Consider the following 22,637-nt stretch of genomic DNA (forward strand, 5'->3'; position numbering starts at 1 on the left):
AATTGCTCCACAGTGTCACCTAATGGCCAAGGACTGTAACTACGCCGTGACCGTTGACATAGCAATAGACAGTGGCAAACATTGGCAGAAAGCACAAACAAAGGTCACAACAACATGGTGTGCGTATCCCACAATATTCTGACTATAACTTTTTATACAAGAGAAGCACATGAGTGTTTACTTGTCTGCAAAATTATCAAACTAGGCCTGAGGTGTTAGGGTTAGTAACCAGCTTCACCGGCATTTACCGTCTCCTATTAGGGTTGCCAACTCTGATGAAATGTATCCCTGGAGGCTCCATCACATGACTTGCCCCTGCCCCCCCCCCCCTCCTCACCGCACTCCACCTATTATTCGGCCAACGCGTCCGTCCTTGTGACATCCGGCCTTCCTACGCCAATCAGGAAGCAAAAAGACTCATCACCCAATTGAAAGATGCTTTACTGGCAGCCAATCAGATTTTTCCTCCCCCAATATTTCAATATTTTTTCATCTGATAAATAGAAATGTTCAACAACATAAAAAAAACAATCCTTTTTCATGTCCTGGGGTGTCATTCTCCGACCCCCCGCCGGGTCGGAGAATGGCCGTTGGCCGCCGTGAATCCCGCCCCCGCCCCCACCGAAGTCTCCCGTACCGGAGATTGGGCGGGGGCGGGAATCGGGCCGCGCCGGTTGGCGGGACCCCCCGCTGGATTCTCTGGACCGGATGGACCGAAGTCCCGCCCAGAAATTGCCTGTCCTGCCGACGTAAATCAAACCTGGTATTTACCGGCGGGACCAGGCGGCGTGGGCGGGCTCCGGGGTCCTGGGGGGGGGCGCGGGGCGATCTGACCCCGGGGGGTGCCCCCACGGTGGCCTGGCCCGCGATCGGGGCCCACCGATCCGCGGGCGGGCCTGTGCCGTGGGGGCACTCTTTCCCTTCCGCCTCCGCCACGGCCTCCACCATGGCGAAGGCGGAAGAGACTATCCCCACTGCGCATGTGCGGGAAACTGTCGGCGGCCGCTGACGCTCCCGCGCATGCGCCGCATTTCCGCGCCAGCTGGCGGGGCAACAAAGGCCGTTTGCGCCAGCTGGCGGGGCGGAAATCCCTCCGGCGCCGGCCTAGCCCCTCACGGTTGGGGCTCGGCCCACAAAGATGCGGAGCCTTCCGCACCTTTGGGCCGGCGCGATGCCCGTCTGATTGGCGCCGTTTTTGGCGCCAGTCGGCGGACATCGCGCCGTTGGGGGAGAATTTCGCCCCAGGTGTTTGTTTCTCCGAGCGCCGCACACATCACGCGTCCTGGAGACTCCTGGCCAATCCCGGAGTGTTGGCAACACGATTCCCTGTCCCGACAACTTACATTCTCAAAACAAAAACATTATTTTCCCCCTGAATAAAGGATGGATCAGGTAGCCGTGTTGTTAGCACTGTTGCTTCACAGCGCCAGGGTCCCAGGTTCGATTCCCGGCTTGGGTCACTGTGGTGATACACCACTGTACTTCCCTAGCATTGTACATAGTTATATAATAGTTGTGTGTAACGTGGCCCTGTAATCCTGTGTATTGTACTGTGTATTGTACTGTAGCTCTGTAGAGGTTTGGTCACCTGTATGTAACCTGACCTGGCCACGGAGAGCTCCGCCTTGGCCACGCCCCCGGGCGTTAGGTATAAGACCCAGCTTCTGAGACCTGACCCATTTTGTCTGGGGTCGTCTGTGTCGGGTAAGCTCCCTATGTAGTGTATTAAAGCCTTGGTTAAAGTCTCACATGTCTTTGTGGTTCTTGACGCTTAGTGCATCAGTCACTGTCTGTGTGGAGTCTGCACGTCCTCCCCGTGTCTGCGTGGGTTTCCTCCGGGCGCTCCGGTTTCCTCCAACAAGTCCCGAAAGACGCGCTTGTTAGGTGAATTGGACATTCTGAATTCTCACTCTGTGTACCCGAACAGGTGCCGGAATGTGGCGACTAGGGGCTTTTCACAGTAACTTCATTGCAGTGTTAATGTAAACCAACTTGTGACAATAAAGGCTTTTATTATAAATAGTGAGAAAGAGAAAAAAAAACTATTTTACCAAGTTTAATTTCACAGGGTCTTAGCCTTGGGTCTTCCAGGATATTTAGCCGTCTCTTCTTCCGCCAGCATCGAGCTGGGTAGGTATATAACTGTCCGGGGGCCAATCCTAGAGGAAATAGAGGTTAGATATTTCAGTTTGGTCAAAATATCTGACAGAAGGGCAGCACGGTGGCGCAGTGGGTTAGCCCTGCTGCCTCACGGCGCCGAGGTCCCAGGTTCGATCCCGGCTCTGGGTCACTGTCCGTGTGGAGTTTGCACATTCTCCCCGTGTTTGAGTGGGTTTCACCCCCACAACCCAAAGATGTGCAGGGCAGGTGTATTGGCCACACTAAATTGCCCCTTAATTCGAAAAAATGAATTGGGTACTCTAAAGTTAGAATTTAAAAAAAATATCTGACAGAAAACAATGTGCACAGCTCCATTTGTTTTGGTTATCCTGTCTATTCAGGTGCCTAGCCCCCTGTGCAGTGCCCCAGACAGGAGCTGTGTCCAGCGGGGCAGGACGGTACAATGTGGACCAGCCAGCCTGCGTTCCCACTCTCCTCCGTGTCTCAGGGTGTCAGGCTCAAATCCCACTCCAGAGACTCCAGTGCGGAAATTAAGGCTGACAGTCCCAGTGCAGTACTGAGGGAGTGCTGCACTGTCAGAGGGTCAGTACTGAGGGAGTGCTGCACTGTCAGAGGGTCAGTACTGAGGGAGTGCCGCACTGTCAGAGGGTCAGTGCTGAGGGAGTGCTGCACTGTCAGAGGGTCAGTACTGAGGGAGTGCCGCACTGTCAGAGGGTCAGTACTGAGGGAGTGCCGCACTGTCAGAGGGTCAGTACTGAGGGAGTGCTGCACTGTCAGAGGGTCAGTACTGAGGGAGTGCTGCACTGTCAGAGGGTCAGTACTGAGGGAGTGCCGCACTGTCAGAGGGTCAGTACTGAGGGAGTGCTGCACTGTCAGAGGGTCAGTACTGAGGGAGTGCTGCACTGTCAGAGGGTCAGTACTGAGGGAGTGCCGCACTGTCAGAGGGTCAGTACTGAGGGAGTGCCGCACTGTCAGAGGGTCAGTACTGAGGGAGTGCCGCACTGTCAGAGGGTCAGTACTGAGGGAGTGCCGCACTGTCAGAGGGTCAGTACTGAGGGAGTGCTGCACTGTCGGAGAGTCAGTACTGAGGGAGTGCCGCACTGTCAGAGGGTCATTACTGAGGGAGTGCCGCACTGTCAGAGGGTCAGTACTGAAGGAGTGCCGCACTGTCAGAGGGTCAGTACTGAGGGAGTGCCGCACTGTCAGAGGGTCAGTACTGAAGGAGTGCCGCACTGTCAGAGGGCCAGTACTGAGGGAGTGCTGCACTGTCAGAGGGTCAGTACTGAGGGAGTGCTGCACTGTCAGAGGGTCAGTACTGAGGGAGTGCCGCACTGTCAGAGGGTCAGTACTGAGGGAGTGCCGCACTGTCAGAGGGCCAGTACTAAAGGAGTGCCGCACTGTCAGAGGGTCAGTACTGAGGGAGTGCAGCACTGTCAGAGGGTCAGTACTGAGGGAGTGCCGCACTGTCAGAAGGTCAGTGCTGAGGGAGTGCTGCACTGTCAGAGGGTCAGTACTGAGGGAGTGCTGCACTGTCAGAGGGTCAGTACTGGGGGAGTGCCGCACTGTCAGAGGGTCAGTACTGAGGGAGTGCCGCACTGTCAGAGGGTCAGTACTGAGGGAGCGCTGCACTGTCAGAGGGTCAGTACTGAGGGAGTGCTGCACTGTCAGAGGGTCAGTACTGAGGGAGTGCTGCACTGTCAGAGAGTCAGTACTGAGGGAGTGCTGCACTGTCAGAGGGTCAGTACTGACGATTAGAGGGGAGTTGAGGAGAATTATTTTCCAGCGAGGGTGATTAGGATCACTGCACAATAGGGAGGTAGAGGCAGGGACCATCATGGCATATTTTAAAAACGCACTTGGAGCCGCAGGGTGAGGTTTGGAACGTGGGAATTGGCTGGATCGTTCTTTGTCGGCTAGCACAGAACCGATGGAGCAAATGGCCTCCTTCTGCACATTTTCCATTCTCTATTCCCCTGCCTCTCAGCACTTCAGAGCTAGGGGGTCATGACCCGGGATCTCCTCGGGAATTCTGGATCGAATTGCTGCATAAGATAAAGATGCATGGCATTAAGGGAAAAGTAGTAGCATGGATAGAGGATTGGTTAATTAATAGAAAGCAAAGAGTGGGGATTAATGGGTGTTTCTCTGGTTGGCAATCAGTAGCTAGTGGTGTCCCTCAGGGATCAGTGTTGGGCCCACAACTGTTCACATTTTACATAGATGATTTGGAGTTGGGGACCAAGGGCAATGTGTCCAAGTTTGCAGACGACACTAAGATGTGGTAAAGCAAAAACTACAGAGGATACTGGAAGTCTGCAGTGGGATTTGGACAGGCTAAGTGAATGGGCTAGGGTCTGGCAGATGGAATACAATGTTGACAAATGTGAGGTTATCCATTTTGGTAGGAATAACGGCAAAAGGGATTATTATTTAAATGATAAAATATTAAAACATGCTGCTGTGCAGAGAGACCTGGGTGTGCTAGTGCATGAGTCGCAAAAAGTTGGTTTACAGGTGCAACATGTGATTAAGAAGGCAAATGGAATTTTGTCCTTCATTGCTAGAGGGATGGAGTTTAAGACTAGGGAGGTTCTGCTGCAATTGTATAAGGTGTTACTGAGGCCACACCTGGAGTATTGTGTTCCGTTTTGGTTTCCTTACTTGAGAAAGGACGTACTGGCACTGGAGGGTGTGCAGAGGAGATTCACTAGGTTAATCCCAGAGCTGAAGGGGTTGGATTACGAGGAGAGGTTGAGTAGACTGGGACAGTAATCGTTGGAATTTAGAAGGATGAGGGGGGATCTTATAGAAACATATAAAATTATGAAGGGAATAGATAGGATAGATGCGGGCAGGTTGTTTCCACTGGCAGGTGAAAGCAGAACTAGGGGGCATAGCCTCAAAATAAGGGGAAGTAGATTTAGGACTGAGTTTAGGAGGAACTTCTTCACCCAAAGGGTTGTGAATCTATGGAATTCCTTGCCCAGTGAAGCAGTTGAGGCTCCTTCATTAAATGTTTTTAAGATAAAGATAGATAGTTTTTTGAAGAATAAAGGGATTAAGGGTTATGGTGTTCGGGCCGGAAAGTGGAGCTGAGTCCACAAAAGATCAGCCATGATCTCATTGAATGGCGGAGCAGGCTCGAGGGGCCAGATGGCCTACTCCTGCTCCTAGTTCTTATGTTCTTATGAGTAGGTGGCCTGGGAATTCATTAATGGGATTTTAAAATTCAGCTCCCGGCTCCAATGTCCGTCCGTCTTTACACTGGGAAACTCTGCAGATTTAGCACAAATCAAATGACCCACTTGAGGCCTTTCAATTCCTTTAATTAAAGATTAACGTTAAAGATTTGTGTCTCCTGTCTACGGCAGCCTTGATGCCGACCTTCGACCTTTCGGGAGGGTGCAGCGAGAGAGGAGAGTTTAACTGCGGTGAGTGTTACATGGAGGGTACCATTGATGTCTGGGGACCCGAGCTTCGACTGTGACCCAATCTGACGAGGCGATGGTCTCTCGTCGCCACTCAACTCAAAAGAGATTGCGAAAGACGTCAAATAAAAATGGTCGCCGAGGAACATAGACTTTCGAGAGAGGGAGCTGAGTGGCGGTGATTTAACCCGAGAGGTCACTGCACCTCAGGCGAGGGGTAAGGGTTGAGAAGGCGGGGCCTTCATCAATAACCTCAGCCGGTACGGGAACTGAGCCTGTGCTGTTGGCCACACTTGGAGTATAGTGTTCAATTCTGGTCGCCACACTACCAGAAGGATGTGGAGGCTTTAGAGAGGGTGCAGAAGAGATTTACCAGAATGTTGCCTGGTATGGAGGGCATTAGCTATGAGGAGAGGTTGAATAAACTCGATTTGTTCTCACTGGAACGACGGAGGTTGAGGGGCGACCTGATAGAGGTCTACAAAATTATGAGGGGCATAGAGTGGATAGTCAGAGGCTTTTCCCCAGGGTAGAGGGGTCAATTAGTAGGGGGCATAGGTTTAAGGTGCGAGGGGCAAGGTTTAGAGTAGATGTACGAGGCAAGTTTTTTACGCAGAGGGTAGTGGGTGCCTGGAACTCGCTGCCGGAGGAGGTGGTGGAAGCAGGGACGATAGGGACATTTAAGGGGCATCTTGACAAATACATGAATAGGATGGGAATAGAGGGATACGGACCCAGGAAGTGTAGAAGATTTTAGTTTAGACGGGCAGCATGGTCGGCACGGGCTTGGAGGGCCGAAGGGCCTGTTCCTGTGCTGTACTGTTCTTTGTCCTCACCCTAAAAGTGCTTTGTCCTCAGATTATTTCCTGGGATGTGTTGCACATCCGTAATTTCCCTCGAACTGAGTGTCTCGCTCGATCATTTCAGAGGGGCAGTTAAGAGTCAACAACATCGCTGTGGGTCTGGAGTCACGTGTAGGCCAGACCGGGTAAGGAGGGCAGATTTCCTTCCCTAAAGGGGACATTAGTGAACCAGGTGGGTTTTTACAACCATCGATGATAGTTTTAGGTAACTTATCCCCGGAATTATCCTTGTAAATCTTTCCTGCACCCGCTATTATTCAGACTACTGGAAACATCCGGTTCCTCGTCAACGACCTTGACCGTTTCCTGCCCCCTCCTGGGTTACCCTGTCACATGGGGAGGGAGTGCGGGATCCATGCACACTGCATCCAATAAAGGGAGGGAGCCCGGAGGTTTCGGGAGCGAATTCCAGGGCTTCGCAGCTGAAGCCACGGCCGCCAATGGCGGAGCCACTGATATTGGGGAACGTGCAAAGACTGAAGGACATAAGAGATGGGCGCAGGGGGAGCCAGGCCATTCAGCCCCTCGAGACTGCACCACTACCTGATCAGATCACAGTCCACCACCTGCTTCATCTCCATAATTCCCTGTTTTCCTCCAATGTCCCAAAATTTATCTCCGTCTCGAGTATGAAGAAAGACCTGCCTTTGCATAGCGCCTGAGGGATAAGTATTAGTCGGGGGGTGGGGGGGATCTCCTTCTTTTACCGCCAAGCCGAAGGGGGACTCAGTTTAACGCCTCATCCAAAAATCAGCTCTCCTTCAGTGCTCCCTGGAGTTTCAGTGTCAGGACGACCGGGCGTCCACACGCTCTCTGGAGCAGAGAAGTTCGCAACCCTCCAGCGAGTGCAGAAATTCCTCCTCGTCTTCCGTCCAAAATGGCCGACCCCTTATCCTGGGACTGTGCGCGGCCTGGTTTCCTCAAACTAGCCTCTCTGCCCTCAGGTTTCAATCAGATCCCCTCTCGTCCTGCTGAACCCCAGTGAGGGACAACCTCCTGCACCCCCGGAGGTGCCTGGAGATTTCGGGGCGGGGGCTTCCAGAGATAGGGGAGGGATGAGGGCCGAGGAGGGATTTGTCCGAAGTTTCACCCACTGGGGACCTTTGTGCCGATATCGATTCGGTCAAACAGACACAGGAGGAGGAGGAGCAACCGCTTGCTTAAACCACCGCAGGTCGATGACTTTGCAAAGTTGTTGTGTGGGATCAAACATTTGTAAAAGTAGGCCCCGGCCTGATGAGAAGGTGAGTGGGCGGAATTGGCGAAGGTTAAAAATAAAAACGTGTGCAGCAGGAATGAAATCTAAAGGATCGTGAGAGGAGTTGAAGAAATAAAGGAGGGTGGTAGGTGGATTTAATCAAGGATCATACTGGCAGTTTAAACAAGCTTGCCTCTAAATTAATTTCTCCGCTCTTTCTTTTGGAGAGCTGTGCTTACCACAGCCTCCCTCCTGTGTGTGATTCCTTTCGTATCCATTTTCACGGAGGAGGCCAGACCCCTCGTCACAGGCAGCGATTGATAATCACAGTGAGGAGTGTGGGCTGAATTGTTACCATGAGCTGGCGTGAGGGAGGCAGGAATAGGCAAGGTAGGAGTGGGATGGAGAAGGAAGGGAATGTGAAGGCTCAATTTAAAAAATCCCTTCCTCGTTTTCAAATCCCTCCGTGGCCTCGCTTCCGCTCCACCCCGCCCCCCCCTATCTCTGAAATCTCCGCCAGACCACGCAAACCCTCCGAGTTAGCGGCACTTTGACATTCACTTGAATCACCAGCAGGGGGCAGCCCTCACACCCCCGGGGAATCAACCTGGACACCAGCTCTCTCTCTCTCTCTGCGTTCTCACGGGGAAATCCTCTAGCTTGGGAATGGGGGGGGCGGGTTAGCGGAGAAGTGAACTGAACCGGATAACTGTCCAAAAGGGCCAGCACTGGCCCGATGGGCTGATTGGCCTCCTTATGTGCTGGAACCTTCTGTGAGTCTGAGTCACATTGTTAGGGGGCTCCTGCACTCTCTGATCACCCCATCCGTGCTCCCTGACCCACAGGGCTCCTGATCACAGAATGTACCACATTTAAAATCATCGATTGCAGTGGTTAGCACTGCGGCCTCACGCTGCCGAGGTCCCGGGTTAGCACTGCTACCTCACGCTGCCGCGGACCCGGGTTCGATCCCGGGTTAGCACTGCTACCTCACGCTGCCGCGGACCCGGGTTCGATCCCGGGTTAGCACTGCTACCTCACGCTGCCGAGGTCTTGGGTTCGATCCCGGGTTAGCACTGCTCCATCATGCTGCCGAGGTCCCGGGTTCGATTCTGGCCTATCTCTGTAACCCCCCTCCATGACCTCGCTCCCTCCCTATTTCTGTAATCCCTCCGTGTCCTCGCTCCCTCCCTCTCTCTGTAATCCCTCCATGTCCTCGCTCACTCCCTATGTCTGTAATCCCTCCATGTCCTCGCTCACTCACTATCTCTGTAATCCCTCCGTGTCCTCGCTCCCTCCCTATCTCTGTAATCCCTCCATGTCCTCACTCCCTCTCTGTAATCCCTCCGTGTCCTCGCTCCCTCCCTATCTCTGTAATCCCTCCATGTCCTCGCTCCCTCCCTATCTCTATAATCTCTCCGTGTCCTCGCTCCCTCCCTATCTCTGTAATCCCTCCATGTCCTCGCTCCCTCCCTATCTCTATAATCTTCTCCATGTCCTCACTCCCTCCCTATCTCTGTAATCTTTTCCATGACCTCACTCCCTCCCTATCTCTGTAATCCCTCCGTGTCCTCGCTCCCTCCCTATCTCTGTAATCTTCTCCATGACCTCACTCCCTCCCTATCTCTGTAATCCCTCCATGTCCTCGCTCCCTCCCTATCTCTGTAATCTTCTCCATGACCTCACTCCCTCCCTATCTCTGTAATCTTCTCCATGTCCTCGCTCCCTCCCTATCTCTGTAATCCCTCCATGTCCTCGCTCCCTCCCTATCTCTGTAATCCCTCCATGACCTCACTCCCTCCCTATCTCTGTAATCTTCTCCATGACCTCACTCCCTCCCTATCTCTGTAATCTTCTCCATGTCCTCGCTCCCTCCCTATCTCTGTAATCTTCTCCATGTCCTCGTTCCCTCCCTATCTCTGTAATCCCTCCGTGTCCTCCATGGATTACGGTAGAATGATATAGTGTAGATTTATTTGTTCTTAAGGGCAGCACGGTAGCATTGTGGATAGAACAATTGCTTCACAGCTCCAGGGTCCCAGGTTCGATTCCGGCTTGGGTCACTGTCTGTGCGGAGTCTGCACATCCTCCCCGTGTCTGCGTGGGTTTCCTCCGGGTGCTCCGGTTTCCTCCCACAGTCCAAAGATGTGCAGGTTAGGTGGATTGGCCAATGATAAATTGCCCTTAGTGTTGGGTGGAGGTGTTGAGTTTGGGTAGGGTGCTCTTTCCGGGAGCCGGTGCAGACTCAGGGGGCCGAATGGCCTCCTTCTGCACTGTAAATTCAATGATAATCTATGATTAATCTAGGACAAAGGTTCAGCACAACATCGTGGGCCGAAGGGCCTGTTTTGTGCTGTATTTTCTATGATCTATGATCCTCACTCCCTCACTATCTCTGTAATCCCTCCATGTCCTTGCTCCCTCCCTATCTCTGTAATCTGCTCCGCATCCTCCCTCCCTCCCTATCGCTGAATCTCCCTCCGTGTCCTCGCTCCCTCCCTATCTCTGTAATCTCCTCCATACCCTCCCTCCCTCCCTATCTATGTAATCCCTCCATGTCCTCATTCCCTCCCTATCTCTGTAATTCCCTCCATGACCTCCATCCCTCCCTATCTCAGTAATCTCCTCGATACCCTCCCTCCCTCCCTATCTCTGTAATCCCTCCATGTCCTCACTCCCTCCCTATCTCTGTAATCCCTCCATGTCCTCGCTCCCTCCCTATCTCTGTAATCTTCTCCATGTCCTCGCTCCCTCCCTATCTCTGTAATCCCTCCATGTCCTCGCTCCCTCCCTATCTCTGTAATCTTCTCCATGTCCTCGCTCCCTCCCTATCTCTGTAATCCCTCCATACCCTCCCTCCCTCCCTATCTATGTAATCCCTCCATGTCCTCACTCCCTCCCTATCTCTGTAATTCCCTCCATGACCTCCATCCCTCCCTATCTCAGTAATCTCCTCGATACCCTCCCTCCCTATCTCTGTAATCCCTCCATGTCCTCGCTCCCTCCCTATCTCTGTAATCTTCTCCATGTCCTCGCTCCCTCCCTATCTCTGTAATCCCTCCATGTCCTCGCTCCCTCCCTATCTCTGTAATCTTCTCCATGTCCTCACTCCCTCCCTATCTCTGTAATTCCCTCCATGACCTCCATCCCTCCCTATCTCAGTAATCTCCTCGATACCCTCCCTCCCTCCCTATCTCTGTAATCCCTCCGTGTCCTCACTCCCTCCCTATCTCTGTAATCCCTCCATGTCCTCACTCCCTCCCTATCTCTGTAATCCCTCCATGTCCTCGCTCCCTCCCTATCTCTGTAATCTTCTCCATGTCCTCGCTCCCTCCCTATCTCTGTAATCCCTCCATGTCCTCGCTCCCTCCCTATCTCTGTAATCTTCTCCATGTCCTCGCTCCCTCCCTATCTCTGTAATCCCTCCATGTCATCACTCCCTCCCTATCTCTGTAATCCCTCCATACCCTCGCTCCCTCCCTATCTCTGTAATCCCTCCATACCCTCGCTCCCTCCCTATCTCTGTAATCCCTCCATACCCTCGCTCCCTCCCTATCTCTGTAATCCCTCCATACCCTCGCTCCCTCCCTATCTCTGTAATCCCTCCATACCCTCCCTCCCTATCTCTGTAATCCCTCCATACCCTCCCTCCCTATCTCTGTAATCCCTCCATGTCCTCCCTATCGCTGTAACCCCAGTTTGATTGTGCGAAAGATGCTGGAGAAACACAAATTGTTGAGTTGTTTCTGTCTGAAGCGAGGGTTTAAGAGTGAGGAGGTGTTGCAGTGGGTACCACACCATTAGTGAGCCACAGGAGTTACCCCGAAGCCTTGCTGATGTGTCAGATGTCTTTATGGCTGCACCAATTTCTGCTTCGCCTGTAAAAACCGTTTGACCTTAAAATCAGTCAGCAGGTAAGAGTGGCTTGGAATATAAACCTAATCCTCGAGTCAGGTGGGATTAAGCAGGGATTCTACATGGATAGGGCTGTGCACAGCGAGATTAAGAGTGGACGTTGCACAAATCGGATGATGACCGCAGCATTAAAGTCTCTGGAGTAAGGGAGTTGTGCTCCTTCGGAGCTGCGTGTGAGGAGGGTGGTGTAGACATGTACGGTCCAGCGTGAAAGCCGTCGCAATCCCCCTCCCCTCCCCCGGCCCCTGCACTTATTCCCCCCGTTTTGCGCTAAACCCATTCTCATTGTTCCTCACTTCATAGAACATACAGTGCATAAGGAGGCCATTCGGCCCATCGAGTCTGCACCGACCCACTTAAGCCCTCACTTCCACCCTATCCCCGTAACCCAATAAGCCCTCCTAACCTTTTTGGACACTAAGGGGCAATTTAGCGTGGCCAATCCACCTAACCTGCACATCTTTGGACTGTGGGAGGAAACCGGAGCACCCGGAGGAAACCCACGCACACACGGGGAGAAAGTGCAGACTCCGCACAGACAGTGACCCAGCGGGGAAGCGAACCTGGGACCCTGGCGCTGTGAAGCCACAGTGCTAACCACTGTGCTACCCTGCTGCCCTAAAAGATTGAGACTTCATGTCTCAATCGCTGCAACAACAACTTTGATTTATCCGGCCCCTTTAACGCAGGTGTGCACTGGAATAGAATCCCTACAATGCAGAAGGAGGCCATTCGGCCCATCGAGTCTGCACCGACCCTCCAAAAGAACACCCCACCTAGCCCCATTCCCCCACCCTATCCCAACTAACCTGCACATCCTTGGACACTAAGGGGCAATTTATTGTGACCCAACCTGCACGTCTTTGGACTGTGGGAGGAAACCGGAGCACCCGGAGGAAACCCACGCAGACAGTCGCCCAAGGCCGGAATCGAACCCGGGTCCCTGGCGCTGTGAGGCAGCAGTGCTAACCACCGTACCCTGGATCCAGAGAGGCCATTGCCATGGACGAGGGTTTGAGGAGCGGGTGAGCAGAGCGGATTCAGGCGAAGTTACGCTAAAAGACAGCCGGGAAGACTTGAATTTCTATCACACCTTTCACAACCTGAAGGAAGCTGACAAAAACACTTCTAGTCTGTCGCCACCGCAGGAGAGGGAGACGGTGGTTTGGTGCTAATGGCAAGGGAGGGAGCCCCAGGCTAATTGTCAGTGGGGCGGGGTAGGAGAGGGGGGTAAACACGAGTTCAAATCCCACCCCGGCAGCTGATGGAATTTAAATTCAATTAATAAAATCTGCCATTGAAAACTAGCCTCAGTAATGGCGACCGTGACAACTATCATCGATTAGCGTTAAAACTAATCAGTGACTAGTTCAAGGGTGGAACAGGCTCCAGGGGCCGAGTGCCCTACTCCAGCTCCTATGTTAGCAATAAGTCTGGAATTAAAAAGCCAGTCTCAGTAATGATTTTTGATTGTTGTAAAAACCCATCTTGTTCACTAATGTCCCCGTTGGAATGAAGAGCTTGTCGTATGAGGAACAGTTGAGGACTCTGGGTCTGTACTCATTACTGGGGCTGGTTTAGCACAGGGCTAAATCGCTGGCATTGAAAGCAGACCAAGGCAGGCCAGCAGCACGGTTCAATTCCCGCACCAGCCTCCCTGAACAGGCGCCGGAATGTGGCAACTAGGGGCTTTTCACAGTAACTTCATTTGAGGCCGACTTGTGACAATAAGCAATTTTCATTTCATTTCATTGGAGTTTAGAAGGAGGAGGCGGGATTTTATTGAAACTTACAGGATACTGCGAGGCCTGGATAGAGTGGACGTGGAGAGGATGTTTCCACGTGTAGGAAAAACTAGAAGCAGAGGACACAATCTCAGACTAAAGGGACAATCCTTTAAAACAGAGATGAGGAGGAATTTCTTCAGCCAGAGGGTGGGGAATCTGAGGAACTCTTTGCCGCAGAAAGCAGTGGAGGCCAAATCACTGAGTGTCTTTAAGACAGAGATAGATAGGTTCTCGATTAATAAGGGGATCAGGGGTTATGGGGAGAAGGCAGGAGAATGGGGATGAGAAAAATATCAGCCCGTACCAGCCTCCCCGAACAGGCGCTGGAATGTGGCGACTAGGGTCTCTTCACAGTAACTTCATTTGAAGGCTACTTGTGACAATAAGCGATTTCCATTTCATTCATTTCATTTCATGGCGGAGCAGACTTGATGGGCCGAGTGGCCTAATTCTGCTCCTATGTTTTATGGTCTTGTGGTCTTATATTTGCCGTCCTTACCCCGGTCTGGCCTACACGTGACTCCAGACCCACAGCGACGGGGTTGACTTTTAACTGCCCCCCCATTTGAAACTGTCCAGCGAGACGCTCGGTTCAAAGGGCAATTAGGAATGTCAACAAATGCTGGCCCAGATTTTAAAACTCTCCGCGCCGCCGCCCGCCCCACGCCCGTACCTGGACCGCGATGGGTCTTCTCCATCCAAATGTAGCAATTGTTCTGGGCGACTCCCGTCTGCGAGTCCAGGAAGGGCAGGCGCATGCTGCGCTCGGCGCACAGGCGGGCATTGTAACTCCGGCAATGCTCTATGGCCTCCCGGTAAAAATCCTCGCCCAGCCTGCCAACAGGAAAGAACGGAGCAGGGATGAGGTTCAAAACATCGGCAACATTCACCCGGGAATGAAGAATCATCATTTGTCACGAGGGTGAATTCGTCAGAGGAATTGTCACACTTCAAATAATGGAGCAGAGACAGGGGTTACGGTCAATTTGGACATTTGAGATCCAACAAAACACCAAAAAAATAAACCGTTTTGTGATATTGTTCAGTCATACATAATGACCAGGACACAGGGAGAACTCTCCTTCTCTTCAAAATAAAGGCCATTGAATATTTAATATTCACCTGAGTGGCAAACAAGGCCTTAATTTAATGTCTCGTCTGAATTCGGCACCTCTGACAGTGCGGCACTCCCTCAGTACTGACCCTCTGACAGTGCGGCACTCCCTCAGTACTGAGCCTCTGACAGTGCGGCACTCCCACAGTACTGACCCTCTGACAGTGCAGCACTCCCTCAGTACTGACCCTCTGACAGTGCAGCACTCCCTCAGTACAGACCCTCTGACAGTGCAGCAATCCCTCAATACTGACCCTCTGACAGTGCGGCACTCCCTCAGTACTGACCCTCTGGCAGTGTAGCACTCCCTCAGTACTGACCCTCTGTCAGTGCGGCACTCCCTCAGTACTGACCCTCTGACAGTGCAGCACTCCCTCAGTACTGACCCTCTGGCAGTGTAGCACTCCCTCAGTACTGACCCTCTGTCAGTGCGGCACTCCCTCAGTACTGACCCTCTGACAGTGCGGCACTCCCTTAGTACTGACCCTCTGACAGAGCAGCACTCCCTCAGTACTGACCCTCTGACAGCGCAGCGCTCCCTCAGTACTGACCCTCTGACAGTGCAGCATTCCCTCAGTACTGATAGAGGTCGACAAAATTATGAGGGGCATAGACAGGGCGGATAGTCAGAGACTTTTTCCCAGGGTAGAGGGGTCAATTACTAGGGGGCATAGGTTTAAGGTGAGAGGGGCAAGGTTTAGAGTAGGCACGTTTTTTACACAGAGGGTAGTGGGGTAGTGGGTGCCTGGAACTCGCTGCCGGAGGAGGTGGTGGAAGCAGGGACGATAGTGACATTTAAGGGGCATCTTGACAAATACATGAATAGGATGGGAATAGAGGGATACGGACCCAGGAAGTGTAGAAGATTTTAGTTTAGACGGGCAGCATGGTCGGCGCGGGCTTGGAGGGCCGAAGGGCCTGTTCCTGTGCTGTACTTTGTTCTTTGTAGTCCTTATAGAAGGCCGAGCCAGCATTTTTGCCCATCCCGAATTGCCCTTGGAGGACAAGTGTATAGGTGGGTCTATTTGCGAGAGAGGTACTGTTATTTGCACTATGTTTTTGTGATTGATATTTGCACACTAATGCATATTGTTACTGTTTACAATGCCAAAAATACCTCAATAAAATTGTTTGTTTAAAAAAAAAGTCAACCACATTGCTGTGGGTCTGGAGTCACGTGTAGGCCAGACCAGGTAAGGACGGCAGATTTCCCTCCCTAAAGAGGGACATTCGTGAACCAGATGGGTTTTTAACAACATCATCATCGACTTTTAATCCCAGATTTGTGTTATTGAATTCGAATTCCACCATCTGTCGTGGCAGGATTCGAACGCAGGTCCCCAGAGCTTTACCCTGGGTCTCTCGTCCAACGACAATCCCCCGACGCCACTGCCTCCAGAAGCTATAAAGAGCTTCATCCGCACTCTGTATGTCCCGTGTTCACTGACCCACAGCGGATCCTGATTCTGCAAAGTTTCAGATGTAAAGATCTCCTCCTCAAGTTCAAATCCCCCTTGGGCCTCGCCCCCTCCATACCTCTGTGGTGCCCTCCAGCCCCACCATCCTCCGAAATCTCTGCCCGCCTCCAATTCCCGCCCCAGGTCCAGGCCCCGATTTTAATCGCCCTGCCAATGGAGGGCCGTGCCTTCAGCTGGCAGACCTCTGAACTCTGGGATTCCCTCCCTAAACTACTCCGCGTCTCCCTCTTCCCTCCTTTAAGATGCTCCTTAACGCCGACCCTTTGACCAAACGTTTGGTCCCTAATCCCTCGTTACGTGGCCCGATGTCCAATTCTGTTTAACACTCCCGCAAAAAGCATCAACAAAGCTAAAGGTGCTACAGAAATGCAAGCTGCTTTTGTTGATCCTGCACCGATTCACGCCAGACATTTTGCCCTCCCTGCATCTGTACAGCTTAAAATGGCTCCACATTCACTGCACATGTGCAGCCCAGATGTAACAGAGCGGTTAAAACATTTAAAGAGAATTAGTTGGTTAAATGTTTGTCTTAATTATTGTGCAGGCAGCCGGACCTGGACGGAGGGCGTGAGGTCTACCAGCTCACTCTGCGGAGCCGGATTGGGACCCGGCTGAAAAGGTAGGCATCTCGGACATATATGTTTTTAAGAAAGCCACACGATCATTCATTGAACAATCGAAGCGAAACCACAGGCAGGGAAAGTGTCTGCGGCAACACAGATTTCACACAAATGTAGGCCCAGGCTGGAGACAGGAGCGAGAGTTTGGAAAGGGAGATGGGAGGTCGATGGACTGTCCCATGGGCGGTGGAGGGGGGGGGGGGGGGGGGGCGGGGGGGGGGGTCAGACTGAAATGGTTCCCCTCTCTCCCTTCCCCTCACGTTGGCCCAGCGGTTGAATTTTCAGGGTGCGGTTAGTTTTGCCTCTGGAGCCCGGGCAGCTCAAGGCGCGGCCCGATGTCATCGGCTGGGCTTCCCATGGTTTCACTCTGATCAGGCCCCAGGGCCTCGGGGCTCGGCCTGGGAAGATTTGGCCCTTCCTGGACGGCTCCGGGGCAAAGGTCGGAGTGAGGGCCAAAGCGAGGTTGGCGGCTACGCTCCCTGGGTGCAGCATCCTCTGGTTTGGCAGCTTTGGGGGGGGGGGGGCGGCGAGGAGATCCTGCGGGAAGGTAGAACCCCCAAAATCACAGCCAGGAATTCAGCTGGAACTAACATGCCACAGGAACAGTCAAATTTCCTCATCTCTCGCCCAGAACACACACAGCCAATTGCCAGAGATTAACCTTCAATTCCTGACAACACCCAGATTCCCGGGAGCATTGCTGGTTACAAAGGTTCACAGCCCCCCCCACCCCCCAATACACCCCCCACACCCCAATACACCCCCCACACACCCCAATACACCCCCCCCACACCCCAATACACCCCCCACCCCCCAATACACCCCACCCCACACCCCAATACACCCCCCACACCCCAATACACCCCCCACCCCCCAATACACCCCACCCCACACCCCAATACACCCCCCACCCCCCAATACACACCACCCCACACCCCAATACACCCCCTACACCCCAATACACCCCCCACCCCCCAATACACCCCACCCCACACCCCAATACACCCCCACCCCCAATACACCCCACCCCACACCCCAATACACCCCCTACACCCCAATACACCCCCCACCCCCCAATACACCCCACCCCACACCCTAATACACCCCCCACACCCCAATACCCCCCCACACCCCAATACACCCCCCACACCCCAATACACCCCACCCCCCAATACACCCCCACACCCCAATACACCCCACCCCACACCTCAATACACCCCACCCCACACCCCAATACACCCCCACACCCCAATACACCCCCACACCCCAATACACCCCCCACACCCCAATACACCCCCCACCCCCCAATACACCCCACCCCCACACCCCAATACACCCGCCCACACCCCAATACACCCCCCTCACACCCCAATACACACACCCACACCCAATAACACCCCCACACCCCAATACACCCCCACCTAATACCCCCTACACCCCAATACACCCCCACCTAATACCCCCCACACCCCAATACACCCCCCACCCAATACCCCCCACACCCCAATACACAGCCCCCACACCCCAATACACCCCCCTACCCAATACCCACCACACCACAATGCACAGCCCCCACACCCCAATACACACACCCCCACCCAAAACATCCCCCCACACCCCAATACATCCCCCCCACACCCAATAACACCCCCACACCCCAATACACCCCCCCACACCCAAATACACCGCCCACACCCCAATACACACACCCCACACTCCAATACACCCCCCACACCCCAATACACCCCCCCACCCAATACACACACCCCACACCCCAATACACATCCCCCACACCCCAATACACCTCCCCCACACCCCAATACACCCCCCCCCCACCCAATACACACACCCCACACCCCAATACACATCCCCCACACCCTAATACACCTCCCCACACCTCAATACACCCCCCACACCCCAATACACACACTCTCACACTCCAATACACACAACTCCACCCAATACACACACCCACACACCCCAATACACACACCCCCACACCCCAATACACCCCCCACACCCCCAATACACACACCCCCACACCCCAATACACCCCCCCCCACACCCCAATACACCCCCACACCCCCAATAGACCCCCACACCCCAATACACAGCCCCCACACCTCAATACAGAGCCCCCATACCCCAATACACCCCCCACACCCCAATACACTGCCCCCAGACCCCAATACACACAACCCACACCCCAATACACAGCCCCCCACACCCCAATACACACACCCCCACACCCCAATCCACAGCCCCCCACATCCCAATACACACCCCTACACCCCAATACACACACCACAATACACAAAACCCCACACCCCAATACACCCCCCCATACCCCAATACACCCCCCTCACATTCCAATACAATCCCCCCACCCCCAATACACAGCCCCCCACACCCCAATACACACCCCCACACCCCAATACACACACCCCAATCCACAAAACCCCACACCCCAATACACACCCCCATACCCCAATACACCCCCACACTCCAATACACACACACCCCACACCCCAATACACAGCCCCCCACACCCCAATACAACCCCCACACCCCAATACACTCCCATACCCCAATACACACACCCCCACACCCCAATACACAGCCCCCCACACCCCAATACACAGCCCCCCACATCCCAATACACAGCCCCACACCCCAATACTCAGCCCCCCCACACCCCAATACACAGCCCGCCACACCCCAATACACACACGCCCACACCCCAATACACACACACCAACACACAAACCCCCCACCCCAACACACCCGCATACCCCAATACACACCCCCATACCCCAATACACACCCCAACCTCCCCCCCCCACACCCCAATACACCCCCCACACCCCAATACACACACCCCACACCCAAATACACACCCTCATACCCCAATACACACACCCCCACACCGCAATACACACCCACCCACACCGCAATACACCCCCCCCACACCCCAATACACACACCCACACCCCAATACACACCCCCACACCCCAATACACACACACCAACACACCAATACACACCCCCATACCCCAATACACCCCCCACACCCCAATACACACACCCACACACCCCAACACACACACTCCCACACCCCAATACACACAACCCACACCCCAATACACACACCCCCGTACCCCAATACACACACCCCCATACCCCAATACACCCCCCCATACCCCAATACACACACACCCATACCCCAATACATACACACACCCATACCCCAATACATACACACACCCATACCCCAATACACACACTCCCATACCCCAACACACACACTCCCATTCCCCAATACACATACTCCCATTCCCCAATACACATACCCCCAAAGCCCAATACACACCCCCATACCCCAATACATACACACCCATACCCCAATACGCACACACACACCCATACCCCAATACACACACACACCCATACCCCAATACACACACCCCCATACCACAATACACACACACCCATACCCCAATACACACACACACACACCCATACCCCAATACATACACACACCCATACCACAATACACACACCCCCAAACCCCAAAACACACACCCCCTTACCCCAATACACACACACCCATACCCCAATACATACACACACCCATACCCCAATACATACATACACCCATAACCCAATACACACACTCCCATACCCCAACACACACACTCCCATTCCCCAATACACATACTCCCATTCTCTAATACACATACCCCCAAAGCCCAATACACACCCCCATACCCCAATACATACACACACCCCCATACCAATACACACACCCCCATACCCCAATACACACACACCCATACCCCAATACACACACACACACCCATACCCCAATACATACACACACCCATACCCCAATACACACACACCCTTACCCCAATACACACACACCCATACCCCAATACACACACACACACCCATACCCCAATACACACACACACACCCATACCCCAATACACACACTCCCAATGCCCAATACACACCCCATACCCCAATACACACTTCCCCATACCCCAATACACACACTCCCATACCCCAATACACACACTCCCATTCCCCAATACACATACCCCCAAAGCCCAATACACACCCCCCATACCCCAATACATACACACCCATACCCCAATACACATACCCCCAAATCCCAATACACCCCCCATACTCCAATACGCACACCCACACCCAATACACACCCTCCCATTCCCCAATACACACAACCCACACCCCAATACACACACCCCCGTACCCCAATACACACACCCCCATACCCCAATACACCCCCCATACCCCAATACACACACACCCATACCCCAATACATACACCCACCCATACCACAATACACACACCCCCATACCCCAAAACACACACCCCCTTACCCCAATACACACACACCCATACCCCAATACATACACACACCCATACCCCAATACATACATACACCCATAACCCAATACACACACTCCCATACCCCAACACACACACTCCCATTCCCCAATACACATACTCCCATTCTCTAATACACATACCCCCAAAGCCCAATACACACCCCCATACCCCAATACATACACACACCCCCATACCCCAATGCACACACCCCCATACCCCAATACACACACACCCATACCCCAATACACACACACCCATACCCCAATACATACACACGCCCATACCCCAATACACACACACCCTTACCCCAATACACACACACCCATACCCCAATACACACACACACACCCATACCCCAATACATACACACACCCATACCCCAATACACACACTCCCAATGCCCAATACACACCCCCATACCCCAATACACACTCCCATACCCCAATACACACACTCCCATACCCCAATACACACACTCCCATTCCCCAATACACATACCCCCAAATCCCAATACACCCCCCCCCCATACTCCAATACGCACACCCACACCCAATACACACCCTCCCATTCCCCAATACACACACACACAGGGCTGGAAAGCTCTTGCAATTTTGCTGTAATAACAAATCATTTGCTGGAATGTTCTACAAGGAACAGAATTCCTGGGTGTTTTGATTGACAGGTAGTGACTCCTGTGTGGAGACAGTGACAGTGGAAAGGCTGTGTACAATGGAACAGGAGCACTGTTAGAAGATGCTCTTAATGTATTCACATATTTTATTAATGGGGCAAGTAATCGATACGCGAGATGAAAGTCGGAGTCTCCGTCAGCCTCTCAGGCTCGAAGGCTGGATGTGCTCGGGGCTGCGTTAATGTGTGTTTGTGTTGCTCTGGGAACACCGAACACAACCTCCAACCCGCCCAAGCTTACAGATTCGAGGGGCAGTTACAGCACAGAATGAGTCCATTTGGCCGATCCAATGGCTGCTGGCTCTCTGCAAGAGCAGCTCCCCCACCCTATCCCTCGAACTCTGCAAGACCTTTCTCCAGGTAGCGACCCCTCCGGAACGCCTCAATTTGAGGCTGCCTCCACCACACTCTCAGGGGGCGCACCCCCAATCCTGTCTTCAAAATACATTTAGAGTATCCGTTTTTTTTTCTTTTTTCCGATTAAGGGGCAGTTTAGCGCGGCCAATCCACCCACCCTGGGTGGTGGTGGGGCGAAACCCACGCAGACACGGGGAGAATGTGCAAACTCCACACAGACCAGTGACCCAGAGCCGGGATCGAACCTGAGACCTCGGCGCCGTGAGGCAGCAGTGCTAACCACTGCGCCATCGTGCTCATTCCCCATCCTAACCACTCGGTGTGTGAGCACTGTGGAATGCAGTGGCCCAAGGAGAATGTTCACCCTCTTGGGTGACCTCTCGGGTGAGGGTGGGCACTATTGCGCACCCAACCCCCCCCCTCCCCCCCCCCCCCCCCCTCCGAAGATTTGGTTCACCGGGGTGGAGGGGTTGGGACAGTTTCTGACATCTGGTGGCACGAGGGGAGGGGGTGCAAGTCTTGCCCAGGGTTTTGTCAGCCCATCTTCTCCAAGGGAGCGGGTGTCTGGGGCGCAGGGGGTCACCAACTCTCCTGGGCAGTCCCGGGATTCTCCCCGGATTTGAAGATGATTCTGATGTGGACAAGG

At 53.4% G+C, this 22,637-nt stretch overlaps 1 protein-coding gene across 2 annotated transcripts in view; it reads right to left on the reverse strand.

Moving 5' to 3' along the window:
• dpf1 (double PHD fingers 1) overlaps positions 1-22,637 on the reverse strand; it is a 74,285-nt gene that overhangs the window by 50,415 nt on the left and 1,233 nt on the right. For both annotated transcript variants that reach the window (XM_072490020.1, XM_072490019.1), the window contains exons 2-3: positions 13,986-14,146; positions 2,052-2,159 (exon numbers count right to left, since the gene is read on the reverse strand). In XM_072490020.1, the coding sequence (XP_072346121.1) occupies positions 2,052-2,159; positions 13,986-14,146 (269 nt within the window). The remainder of the gene's footprint in view (positions 1-2,051; positions 2,160-13,985; positions 14,147-22,637) is intronic.

This window comes from Scyliorhinus torazame, chromosome 25 (assembly GCF_047496885.1).
Source record: "Scyliorhinus torazame isolate Kashiwa2021f chromosome 25, sScyTor2.1, whole genome shotgun sequence".
Lineage (NCBI taxonomy): Eukaryota > Metazoa > Chordata > Chondrichthyes > Carcharhiniformes > Scyliorhinidae > Scyliorhinus > Scyliorhinus torazame.